This window comes from Calonectris borealis, chromosome 20, assembly GCF_964195595.1.
Source record: "Calonectris borealis chromosome 20, bCalBor7.hap1.2, whole genome shotgun sequence".
NCBI lineage: Eukaryota > Metazoa > Chordata > Aves > Procellariiformes > Procellariidae > Calonectris > Calonectris borealis.
In genome coordinates, this window is record NC_134331.1 from 8,437,004 (window position 1) to 8,450,013 (window position 13,010).

General features: G+C 46.9%; 1 protein-coding gene across 1 annotated transcript in view; it reads right to left on the reverse strand.

The window, feature by feature from the left end:
- Positions 1-3,681: 3,681 nt before the first annotated feature.
- Positions 3,682-13,010, reverse strand: part of LOC142091196 (myosin-4-like) — a 37,807-nt gene continuing 28,478 nt past the window's right edge. Inside the window, exons 32-39 of the mRNA XM_075170130.1 lie at positions 11,755-12,063; positions 11,465-11,668; positions 11,254-11,379; positions 9,903-10,073; positions 8,217-8,321; positions 8,042-8,137; positions 7,471-7,605; positions 3,682-3,714 (exon numbers count right to left, since the gene is read on the reverse strand). Of these exons, the coding sequence (XP_075026231.1) occupies positions 3,682-3,714; positions 7,471-7,605; positions 8,042-8,137; positions 8,217-8,321; positions 9,903-10,073; positions 11,254-11,379; positions 11,465-11,668; positions 11,755-12,063 (1,179 nt within the window). The remainder of the gene's footprint in view (positions 3,715-7,470; positions 7,606-8,041; positions 8,138-8,216; positions 8,322-9,902; positions 10,074-11,253; positions 11,380-11,464; positions 11,669-11,754; positions 12,064-13,010) is intronic.

A 13,010-nucleotide genomic window follows, 5' to 3' on the forward strand; every position in this document is an offset into this window, starting at 1 on the left:
CTTTTCTCTGGCTTAGTATCAGTCTTAGTGGTATGATCTGGACTTGCCAGATCATCTACAACAGCTTGCTGGGTCCCAGAGCATCTGATCTTTTCTTTTGATCCCACGGAGAACTGGGCTTCTGGCCAGCTAAGAAGAGCAATCCAGCTAGGCAGTCCTCCAGCCAAACTCCCTCTGGGTGTGCTAGTTTGGACATTGATATTTCACTGACACTAAGCTTCCCTCTTCAGCATGAATTGCTCATTACTTGAATTCCATCAGGGATTTCTTATGTCATGAAAGAGCAGAGATTCTGCCTGAACACACTGAGCAGGACTGACTGCTTTCTGTGGATAAAGTTGTTGATCTGTGTATATGTGTGTGCCTGTATCTGCAGGACATAGATGTCTCAGTGTTTTCCTCTCAATGGTGTCTCTGTTCTGCAACCATCTGTGTATAAAGCTGCTATTCTCTTGTGAACAATGACTCATACAGGAAAGTCTCTAAGAATTAGGCAAGAACTATGTTCATCCTGAGTAGTACTGAAGATGAGGATTCAATCCCATAAACTTTTGGAAACTCAGCGTTAGTTTTCCCTTGGCAGCTTTAATCTTTAAAATCTGCTGTTGCTGACACACATTTACAAACAAGAGGTTGGCAGTAAACTGTCTCTGCAAATGGGCGCTGCAAGTCCACCACTTGCTTCTGAGAAAGACCCAGCACAGCACTGCTCACTGTGGCCAACCTTTTCCTCACTCCATTTTCCAATGAGGATCCACCTAGTGACTCTTCCACCTCCCACATTCTTCTCAGCCCCCACAGATGACTCTCTCCAGCCCTTTCCCTTATATTTCCAGGCTACTCTGCATCTCTGCCAACTGCAGTGAGTGAGTGGGAAAAAGTAGGGTCTGTTCTCAGCACCCTGCAAGCTACGCCTGGACCTGGAGCTGCCTAAAAGACCGTGAAGTTGGCTGTAGGGACTGGGGCAGTGATCCATATTGGTATCAAAAAATCACAACGATCTTCACTTGATATATCTAGCAAAGTTTGGGTACTTAGGAAATAGCTGAAAAAAAGGAAACATCCAGAAGATTTTATCAGAAATTCTCCTGTGGCCAGAATGAGTGCAGAAAGAAGAGTTTCTGAAAATCAACCGAGCTTCTCTGGCTAGTGGGGAAGGTTCTGCTTTGTGGCATTTTGTCCAACACTGTGGAAAGAAAAGGTTACAGGCTTCTCATATTCTCCACTGCCCCAGAGAGATAACAGTCTCTGGGGATGCAGATTAAGATGATCAAGTTTAAAACAAATGGTGACATATCCTAATAATGCAATCGTAAGACAACTCCAGATATGTAGACCATACCCAGAAAACATGCACATAATAAATACAATTTTTCAATTGGATTAGAATTTTAATTAGAAATTTTATTCTCAGATTTTAAAATTTCTCTAGGATGTTAGGTGATAAGCAAGGGTCAGAGGTGCTAATACATGAAAGGAGACATGCTCCTGTGAGGATGAGTGAAGCTGGGTGGCTGGAGTTGGACAGAATGTTAAAATCAACAGATAAAATCAGAACTACAGAGCGGTTGAGATTGGAAGGGAACCCTGGAGGTGATCTGGTCCAAACCCCCTGCACAAGCAGGGCCACCTAGAGCAGGTTGCCCAGGACCATGTCCAGACAGCTTTTGAATATCTCCAAGGACAGATCTATGCTGTAAAAATATCATGGGAAAAAGAGGTTGGCACTTTATCCCTGGAATCATCACTTTGAGGACTCACAGGCTGAAGGAGGTGATTTGACGGCTCACTTGGATGGTGCCTGAGACAGAGGCATGCTATCCCATGCTATTCTTTCCCAACCACCACCCTTCCTGCTAGCTGCATGGTCCTGACCTTTCTGTGGCTGGCACCAGTTTTGTGTTCCTCAGCCTTTTCAGTGAATTGATCAGCCTTCAAACAGCAGAACTTTCTTCCTGCTGGATTAGTGAGTTCAACTGAATCAGTGAAAAATGTAGATTGGAAGGCAAATCAAAGGTCTTTAGTCCAATCTCCTACTCAAAGCGGGGCTAACTTAAAAGCTAGATGAACTTGCTCAGGGCCTTGTTCACATGTATCCTGGAAATCCCAGAGAATGGAGATTCCACAACCTCTCTAGGCAGCCTGTCCCAGGGCTGCACCACTCTCATGGTAAATAATGTGTTCCTTTTGTTGAAAAAGAATTTCCCTGGTTTGCAACATGAGACCATTTCCTCTTGTCATTTCAATGTGCACTTGCAGGAAAAGCTTGGATGCACCTTAATTAGCAACCTCCTTTTCAGCAGTGTTAGTCTGCAATTAGATCCCCCGCTAGCCTTCTCTTCTCCAGGCCAAATGAACCTAATTCCCTTCACATCTCCTCATATGGCACGTGCTCCAGCTGTCTGATACCAGGGGTTTTTGTTGGAACCTCTCCACTATGTCAACATCTCCCATATAATGGGGGGGAGGGGTCCCAAAACTGAACACAGTATTGCAGATGCAGCCTCACCAGTGCCAGGCAGAGGGGAATAGCCACATCCCTCCACCTGCTGGCTACTTACTGCCTACTTACTAATGCAAACGCATGACTGGTTAGCGTTATTACTGCAGGGGAGCACTGCTGACACAGGTCCAACTTGTTTTCCACCAGAATCCCAATTTCTGTAGGGCTACACCCTAGCAGTCAATCCCCAGTCTGCACTCATGCATGGAGTTGTTTTGTCCCAGGTTGAAAATATAAAGAGGGTTTATTATTTCATAGAATTAGAACAAATGTATGAGGTGAATTAGACCAAATTTATCACGTGATTAAAAAGGGTCAAACCCTGAGTCCTCTTGTGCTTAGTCTGTCTGCTAATACAAGTAAGGAGCAATATTGGCACATGGGAGCCCAGTTTCATACCTGAGAAATCTCAGTTTTCTGCAAACAGTTTTTAGCACTGTTCAAGGTCTGATGTCGGTCACAGACATAAGCAAAGGGGCTGTATCTCTCAGCACAATTTACCCTTTCCCTAGCAAAAGGCCCTGCAGGCTTGAAAGAGAATCTTGTAGGCCACTGGAATGAATCCCACTTCCGTCCATTCCCCCAGGACCTCAAAGGAGGAGCAGGCACCATGCCTAGAAGGGATGAGCTTTGTGTGTGCATGCATGGTGTGTTTTTAAATCAGCATTTTAATCCTCTTTCTGACTTCACAGATAGGCAAACTAATAAGAGTTATTCTTAGTATACATTCAGGTATGACACAGCTCCAGTTCTCTTATTTGTTACTGTTCTAAAACAAAGAGTCTGTCCTTTTTTATTTCCTAAGTATATCTCACACTAGTGAGATATACCTCTGGTTCAACTAAATGAAAAATAGTACATTTCTTGTTCTTAAATAAATAAATAAAGTTTATTTTGAAAGCCTAGCAGTTATCCTATTTCAATTTCCTTCCAGCTTTCTGGGCTTTTTTGAGGGGGGATTTTTTTTTTGTCCCCTCAGTCCCTCTCCTATTTTCCAGAAACAGTCTGCTTCTTTTCAGAATGCTAATATGCACCTGCATATCTTATAAATTTAGTGGCAAGAACTAAGCAGAGAGATACAGAAATACAAAAATCTCTGAGCTGAGAATAGTCTTGAGTTGTCCACTGGAACTGCTCTGCGCAGACCTGCGTTCAAGTTCTTGCCAGTCGCTGGAGGCTCAATGCCTCTCTCCTGTCTTCTCAGTCTCTCTCTGTGTGGACATACTTAGCTGACCAGTGAGCAATTTTTGAAGAGTTGATGACATGGATGTTTGCTGTCACTTTCACATTTATAGCCAAGTTAAAGGCATGGCCTGTTTTTTTTCCATCAGCCTAAGAGCAATTCAAGCCGATGGCCTGAGCATTGTTCAAACCATCAGCTTGGACAGTGCATTCTGCCCCTGTGCAGAGGTGGCAAGTAGCATAGATTTGGACTGAGTCTTTAACCTTCACCCTGTCTCTTCTGCCAATCTCCCAGAGCTGTCTTGAGTGAGCAAGGTGACATGTTCTGTGGTCACAAAAGGAAGCCAGTGATGCTAATGTATGGCCTAAGCGCCTAACAGGCTGCTTTCCTGAAATACTGTGGAGAGACAGGTCATCACACAAAATGATCCTTCCTACTGCATGCCAAGAAAAAGCCAGTGCTGGTAATGCACATGTATCTAGTCATTCCATTACATCTTCCTTCCTGGTATACTGGGATGAGCAAGGGACTCAGAGGGCTCTATAGATCTCATGACAACTATAAAGCACATCCAGAAGGTTCTGGGAGTGCAAAGAAATTTTTAGACAAAGGTTTTTCTTTCAGCTTTATAAATATGTTTGCAGCTATCGTCATATTAAAGAAAAAATAGCCTTAAAAACCACTCCTGCAGAACAAAACTCCCATGCAGGAGCTGTTTCTCATTCTTTCCATTTTTCTTCCTTTATGTACAAAGAAGAGTATTGAGAACAGGTTTATACTTAACAAAAGGATAAACCCTGCTAATCTACTGATTTGTCTGCTAGCATTGTGCTTACCACAGCACTGTTGGCTGGGGCAGACGTGCACAGCTGTGCAATGAAAACCGTATCATGTCATGTGAGAGTGTGGGCAGGACCAGTTTGGGGGGGTTGGACACGATGGCAGTTCAAGTCACGAACTGCTGTGTTTGTTACCAGGCTGTCCACATCCACCTCTGACAACAGAAAATGCCGTGCTGAAGAACATGCAAGCTAGAGCCAATGATGGCAGGTAGTCATGGGGCAGGGGAAAAGAAACAATAAGACTATTTTTGTCAGCTTGACAGGCAGTGATGGCAGATCACTGTCTGATGGGGCATTAGCAGACAAAACATCAGAGAGCTATGACTGGCACAAAGGACCCTGAATGCGAACGGGAGGATGACCAGTCAGGAGGCACATGGGTTACAGCCAGCAGTGATGACAGGGTATAAAACACAGGAAAAGGGCAACAGAAACCCAAAGGGAACACATCATCCGAGAACAATTGACACAGATGAATACACAAGAGAAAGGAATGACATGGAAGGAAGGAGCATGAAGGGAACGTGAACAGGAGGCCACTGAGTACTGAACGTGAACGCGAAGAGGCAAGAACCTTGACAGGGGTGATCAGCTGATGAGTGGTGATGGCACCTGTGCCTGAAGACAGAAACAAGACTGAGGAAAACAGCCAGAGCCACTGGCTGTTACTTGCACACGACCTCCTGGCTGAACACACCCACCTGGCGAAGTCCGGCTCCTACAGACAGCAAACATCCAGACATTTTAAAATGAAAAATCTGAAGCTGTTTATGAGCTCCAGAACATTTTTGTTTTTCAGAAACGGTCCCTTTTTTTACTTAGACAATGACAAGCAGATCAGCAAAGACCTGTTCTGGGCAACGCAGCCAGAGCATCCCCTCCCTTTGCATACAAGGACCCTGCTCACCAGGCAGGGCTCGGAAACACAGGGACTCGGAGCTGTACTTGGGGCAAGAGCCCAAACCCCGGCGCCTCAGAGGGGAGAAGCCTGGAACTGGCAGAGAGCGCGCCAAGGCAGGGCCTCCCCGGCGGGCTCCCGGGACAGGCGGAGGGCTCGGCCCTGTCCCCGCTCCCGGCCCCGCTCCGGGAGGAAGCTCCTGGCCCAGGTCGGGCGACCCTGAACACCGAAGCCCGGCCCAGCGTTCAGTGAGGGCCGCTCCGCCGCTTCGAGCCGCCGCCGCCCCCCCGCGTCCTCGGGCCCCGAGGCGCACAGGGGAGGGCGGGCCCCACCCGCGGCCGTCCCCGCCGCGGCGCGGCAGCGCCCCCTGCCGCCGCGCCCGGGCGCAGGCACGGCTCCCGCTGGCAGGGCTCCCGCGCCCTGGCGGCGGCCCCGCCCCGAGCGCTGCCTCCCGGGAGCCCCCGCCGCCTCCCTGCGGCCCCGCGGGGCGTGAGGGGCTTTCAGAGGCGGCCGAGGGGCGGTGGACGGGCAGAGGGGCCGGGCGATCCTGCGCCGCGGCCTGCGGGGCGTAGCAGATTCACCCCCCTCCCCACATGGAGCAGAGCCCCGCCACACACACACTGCATGGAACAGATCCACCCACCCACATACACACACTGCATGGAACAGATCCACCCACCCACATACACACACTGCATGGAACAGATCCACCCACCCACATACACACACTGCATGGAGCAGATCCACCCCCCCCTCCACACACACACTGCATGGAGCAGATCCACCCCCACACACACGCACACTGCATGGAGCAGATGCACCCACCTCCCCACACACACTGCATGGAGCAGATGCACCCACCTCCCCACGCACACTGCATGGAGCAGGTCCACCCCACACCCCCAAACCCCCCCCGCATGGAGCAGATCCATCCCCCTTCACACACACACTGCATGGAGCAGATCCACCCCCCGCCCTGTTCCCGCTCCCTCGCTGCATGAAGCAGATTCCCCCCCACACTGCATGGAGCGGATGCCCCTCCCTTTCCCTCCCTTCCACAAACACAGCACATCCCACAGAACGCTCGCATGCACACACACACTGTAGGGTGCTCATCCCCACCCATTCCTTCCACTCGTGGCAGTTCCCCGCACACATGTGCTGTCTGGAAGAAATGCTCTCCCCTTCCACACAGAGTTATGCCATGGACTGCAAAGGCAGAAGACCGGAGCAGTTCAAATCACAGATATTGTTACAGCCTTACAGAGAGATCTTTTCTGTATTTTTCCTATTTAATTTCTCTCAAGCATGAAAGTTGAAACTGTGGAGAACAACTGAGGAGTGTGTTCCCATTGCCCTGGGAACCCTTTTTCCTGCATAGGACATAACCTGGACTTTGGGGAACCGCTGCAGTAGCTGCTACATCCATTCACAAATGCTCACTGTCAATCTCATAACAAATGGATAATCCTTACAGTCACCGGAACGTCACCCAGGTTTATTTTTATTTTTCACAGCTTCTACTTAGAGTTGGCTAAATATGACCAGGTCAAAGATCAGTTACATGCACATCTAGTTACTTGAAGCAAGTAATGAATATCTCTGTTGGATGCACAGAAGTCTATATTGTAAGGGAGCCTGCCGCAGCTCTGGTCAGGGACCTCATTCCTCTGATTTCTAAATATAAAAAAAGGAAGATAATGTAGAGGTTATTGAAGCAATTGAATTATTTGTGGGGTTGCTTCAGGTCTGTGGCTATTGCAAATGTTCTGACATATTACTGGCAAAGAACAAGTATCTCCCAATTCTACTGAAAGACCTGGATTCTTAGAGTTGATCATATCTGGTCTGTCTCTTGGGAGGCACCAAAAGGACTTTCAAAACCCACTGGTTTTGAATAAGTGCCAATTTCTGGCCTTCCTTCATGAGGACACTCCAGTGCAAGAGTGGGAGGAATACAGCTGTGGCTGCCAGGTGTTTGGGCAGAGATCTTTGTGGCACTTGCTGCATGGGAACGGTCCTTCTCTGCAGCCCTCCAACTCACCTGTCCTCCAATATCACGACTTTTGGCTCGCAACTTGTTAACTTGACATTCAGCAATATCAGCTCGTTCTTCAGCCTCTTCCAGTTTGTGTTGGGTCTTGCGGCATCGTGAGAGATTAGTGTTTGCCTGTTCTTCCTGAAAGTCAAGCGGTGCCATGGACACAAACTGACATTGCCCTGTTACCATTAACCGAACACCCTATGGCTGCACCACAGTAACATCACCTATTAGTTAGCCTCACAGCCACATCCCTGCATTGCAAGCACTCTGTGCATTTCTACGTACTGTCAACAGCCTGAGCACTCGGCTGGGGAAGAACAATTTGTCCTTCTTAGCTCCAGCTGGGAGAATTGGCTAGTGTGGCTCCAAAAGTGCAACAACTCCAGGATAATTACAGCTGTGCCAGCTCTGTGAGCCGTAAATCTTTATGAGGTAAGGAATGTTCAAAGGCAGTGGCCATAGCTGCCCTATCAAACTGAGTATTCAATTATTTTAATGAACTTGGGAGTCCAGACCCTTTGGAAATCTCCACCCAGGGCCCACAAAGATTTAAAAAGAGTCCTGCACTCACAGCTTCCTCAGCCTGTTTCTTGTATGCTTTCACTTTTAACTGCAGCTTGTCCACCAGGTCCTGGAGCTGGAGAATATTTTTCTTATCCTCTTCAGACTGTGGGAAATGAAAATCAAGCCAGCGTCGGAAGATGGACCAAGGTGATGCACGTAAGAGGACAGAGGATTTGAAATACCTGGTAAGTGAGCTCCTTCAGCCTTCGTTCATACTTGCGAGCACCTTTCAGCGACTCTATTCCTCGTTTCTGCTCAGCATGAAGCTCGTTTTCTAACTCATTAATCTGAAACACAGTATCACGGTGAAGACAGCAAGCTGCAAAGAATGGCTGCTGATCCTGCTGTAGGATCCTAGGAACCGGGGTTCTGCGGACTAAGGCTGCAGGGGAAGTGGCAGTGCAGGGCAGCTTCCTGCAGCTGCTTCTTGGGGCTAGACTAGCTAAAAACTGCTCACCATGCTGTATTAGTAGTGACATAGTGTGTGAATTCATAGTTATTTATAGAAGGAACTTAGCTGTGCATACCTGGAGCATGTATAATCAAAATTAGGCTTAAATCTGTCAGAGAAGAGGAAATTGAAACAGGGAAGGGAGGGTTCTGCCAATGTTCACCTGGTAAATGGGGAAAATCTGTTTCATTTGTAATCTTTGAGTCCAGCTCATCCTCATGAATAGTCCTTAACAACCTCCCATAGCTCCATGCCTTTTCTGCAGTGTATGTAAGTCAAACCTGGACACCACTGTTTTTATTTCTGTGTGGATATTTCCTTTCAAAGCTAAAAGCACCTAATTCGCAGCCAGTTGTGCCATATTTTGGAACAGGACCAGTTGAAGAGCACAATAAGTGGGTCAGGCAAATGGTCTATCCAGCCCAAAGCTCTGCTGCTGGGAGTGGCAGCAGTATATACTATTTAGGGGCAGCATGGAAACCTGGCTGCTATCTACTCCACTCACACTTGTCCAGCTTCCACAGTCATTAGATTAGGGATGTCAGGTGGCATACCTGTGCCTGTTCCCTTAAGTATGTCTATAAACCTGCTGATTTCTAATCCCTTTTTGAACCTTCTACCAGCTGCCTCTAGAGCCTCGCGTGGCAGCAGGTTCCAGAATTTCACTGCCCACTCTGTAAAGTACTTCCTTTTATTTCTTTTAAACTGATCTCCAGGTGAAGATGTCCTCATCTGCATCATGTGTCCTTACTTCTCATATTGTGCATTTTGATGAATAACTATTCAGAATACATCTTGGTCACTGCTGTTACGATTCTGTAAACTCTGATCATATCCCCCTCACTCATCTCCTCTCCAAATGGAAGAGTCCTAGCCTTGTTTGTCTCTCCTCATAAGGCTCCATCCACTCAGCTGCCATTCCCTGGATGCTTCTCTAACTGTCAGGTCCTTCTTGAGTTGCAGAAACCAGAGCTGCACATGGTACATTTCATACAGTTCTCAGTGCCTTTCCTAATGAAGCCCAAAATTTTTTCTCTTTTGGGTTTTTGCTTCTACTTCACATTGAACAAACAGTTTCTGAGGCCTGTCATGGATAAGACTGAGATCTCCTGGCTAAACTGTAATTGCCAGTTCCAAGTTCATCCCCAAGTAAGTATGTTTTAAATTATTTTTCCCTAGATAAGTTACTGTATATGTCTACCCTGATGTTCATCTGTCACCATTTTTGCCCACTCAGTTTTTATGACGTCATTCTCAAGTTCCTCACCCACAGTGCAACGTTCGACTACTCAGTGTAACTCTCATCAAACCTGCTGGAGATACCTGGGGTTGTCCCTGTTGTAACCTTCCCAAGAGGTTCCAGCACCAAGGGCCCACTCAGGAACTTGACCTTAGCCTACCCTAGTCTTCACCATACCCTCACTTCTAGTTTCTGGAGGTGCTTCTTTCCACCCTTCAGTGCCAGCTGCTCAGCTTCATCCAGACGGAGCTGCAGATCCTTCACCGTCTGTTCCAGATTCCTCTTCATCCTCTCCAGGTGGGCACTGGTGTCCTGCTCCTTCTTCAGTTCTTCTGCCATCATGGCTGCCTGGTTGTAGTGCACAGTTATATTACTAATATGCCTCCCCATCCCTGTGCTCCCCCGCAGTTATGCTCTCTCCCTGGGAGCAATGCCCAGCTTCACGTTGGTGTATGGCTCTCCACATTCTCAGTCAGTACCCATAGCTGTGCTAAGGGTCTGTCATATAAAGAGGATCACTGTTTCTCAGTATCTGTATTTCTAAAACTACTCTGTCTTGGGGAAGGGGCAGGGTTGATGACAAGAAAAAAATAATTAAGACATGCAAATGACTCAGTACCAAAGTTTCATTTTGTAAGAGTCAGTGGAAATTAGGGGCATCTTGAAGTATCACCAGCTAGCACTCTGCATCTCTGGGCTCCCAAATGATTTTGAATATCTGGCCATTTGGTGCCTAAATTTGCTGAAGAGTCAGACTCCTACGCAGTTTTTGCCAATGAAATGACCCCGAGTATCTCGAACGACAATGAAAAGCTTGTGTGTGCTGAGATCTTCAGAACCCGGGATGGACAGCTGTCACCAATGTGACAGGGCAGAGAGAGCAGAGGGGAACCTGCAGCACTGCTGCTGGTGGGCAACCAGAACTAGACACAGCACTTCAGGCCCAGGGACACCATGACTTGATGGAATAGTGTAACCATTTTCTGTTTCATTTTCATATACCTTTCCTAGATAGTCCTAAGATTTGTTTTTTCTGATGCTGTGGAACTGTAGCCTTGTTTAAATGAAACATATCTATTCTCTCTTTTTATTTCTTACATGTCTAGCATTTGTATAGAAGCATGTATGATTTTAGTCTTAAGTTCCGCTTTTTTGGGCTGTGCCTAAACAGGACTTGGTTCAGACTACTCTTTTCCTATTACAATTTTGCCACCATTTGTTCTATCCTGTCTATTACATTTATCCTGGAAGCAAAAGTGAATGTGGGTATGGGGAAGGGGAGACAGGATGCCTCTTCAATACAGACTGCTAGCAGAATATGAGTAGAGGACCTAGACTGAAGGGGTCTTCCGTGGCAAGCATTAGGGCAGAGGCTGTGTGAGGCCCACATGGAAGGGATTGTGTAACACTGATATTTTCTGTTCCTATGTTAAAGAATTGGTTCTTCTCCACCTGATTGCTGCCTTTCTAAAGTGTAAAAGTGACTGCAGTGGTATAAAATGGAAGAGAGGCAAGCAAGAGGACTCACATCTGTGATTGCTTTCTTTGCTTTCTCCTCTGCATTTCTGGCTTCCTGAATGCTGTCTTCGACTTCATTCTGTAAATGAGTAATGTCCACTTCCAGTCTCTTCTTGGTGTTGAGGAGGCTTGTGTTCTGTTGGGACAGTCCGAAGACAGGTCATTCCTACCCCATTTCATGCCATTCCCACATGCCTATTGTTAAAGGAGATACCAAATACCTGCGAGTGGAGAAGCTGCACTCGCTCACTGGCATCCGTCAGCTCCTGCTCAGAAACTTTCCGGGCTCGCTCTGTCTGCTCCATAGCAGCTCGCATCTCCTCCATTTCTGTTGTCATCAGATTGTTCCTACGCTCTACCATAGCAAGCTGCTCCTTCAGGTCATCATTCTCTCTCAAAGCATCATCCAAATGGAGCTGGGAATCCTTTGAAGGTGAAAGCACCATGAGACTCGGAGGCAAGCAGAGTGAGTGGCAAAGACCTGTAGGACAGTAGCCGTTGTGGTCCCTACCTTGAGTTGCCCTTGCATGGCTTTGAGGTGCTTCTGTGTCTCTGCTACCTGACAGCTGGCATGGCTCAGCTGTATTTCCATGTCATTCAGATCTCCCTCCATCTTCTTTTTCAGCCTCAAAGCATCATTTCTGCTTCTGATCTCAGCATCCAGTGTGGTCTGCATAGACTCTAATACCCTCTGGTGATTCCTTTTCAGCTGTTGAATTTCCTCATCTTTCTCTGCACTCCTTCTATCAACATCTGACTTCACCTGGTTCAGCTCCAACTGAACACGTAGGATTTTTCCCTCTTCATGTTCTAAAGAGCCCTGGCAGGGTTGAAATAATATCATTTGTCTCTGTAGTGTCCATTACTGGGAAATGCCCATGCAGAATTTTGACACTTTGCAGCCAGTAGTGCAGATATATTTGCCTTACTGTGGACCTTTAGGAAAGGCCTAGCACTGAAAAAGCTGACTGCTATTCCCATACACAAGAGTCATTATATCTCAGCTGGATATTAATCAGTAATTTAGGAATAAGACTTCTTAGGAAAATGCCTCCAATACCACAAGGTCTGGGCACTGAGGGCTATGTTGACACTTCAGAGATAATAAAACATGTGAAAACATAAAATAGGACAGCCAAGCCTCATGCTCAGAAGCAGCTTGCCTTCTCTTGCATCTCCATGCTGAATTCTGCTTAGGGCTCTGCACTTAGTCCCACCCCAGTGACTGTGTGGGCACGTTCCCCTTCCATACAGCCTTTTCCCTCTGATACTCATATTGTCTAGCTTCAGATGTCTAGGAGATAAAAGCCCGAGGCTTTTATAAGCACATCCAGAGAATGAAACACTTGATGTAGCCTTGGCATCCCTTTTAAGAACAGACCCTCCAGAGATGCCTATTTCTCCTTTTTGATTCTAGAATGAGCGTATATTGACTAATTCAGGATTAGACTGATGACATTTTGATGCATAAATTAGAGCAGATGGACTTGCATGGCCACTATAACTCTTGCTCCTACTGCCCACCCATCTAGTGAGATCTAAAGATTAGAGATGTGTCAGTTGTTTTTTACTTCTTTTTCTACCTAAGGGGAGTTACAGAGAAAATAAGGTGAGGGTCTTCTTGGTGGTAGACAGCAAAAAGACGAAAGGCAACAGTCAAAAGTTGATACAAGGGAAATCCTGACTGCATATAAGGATAAAAATGTTTTCCCATGAGAATGATGCCGCACTGGAAAAAGTTGTCCAGCAATACTATGAAATCTCCAT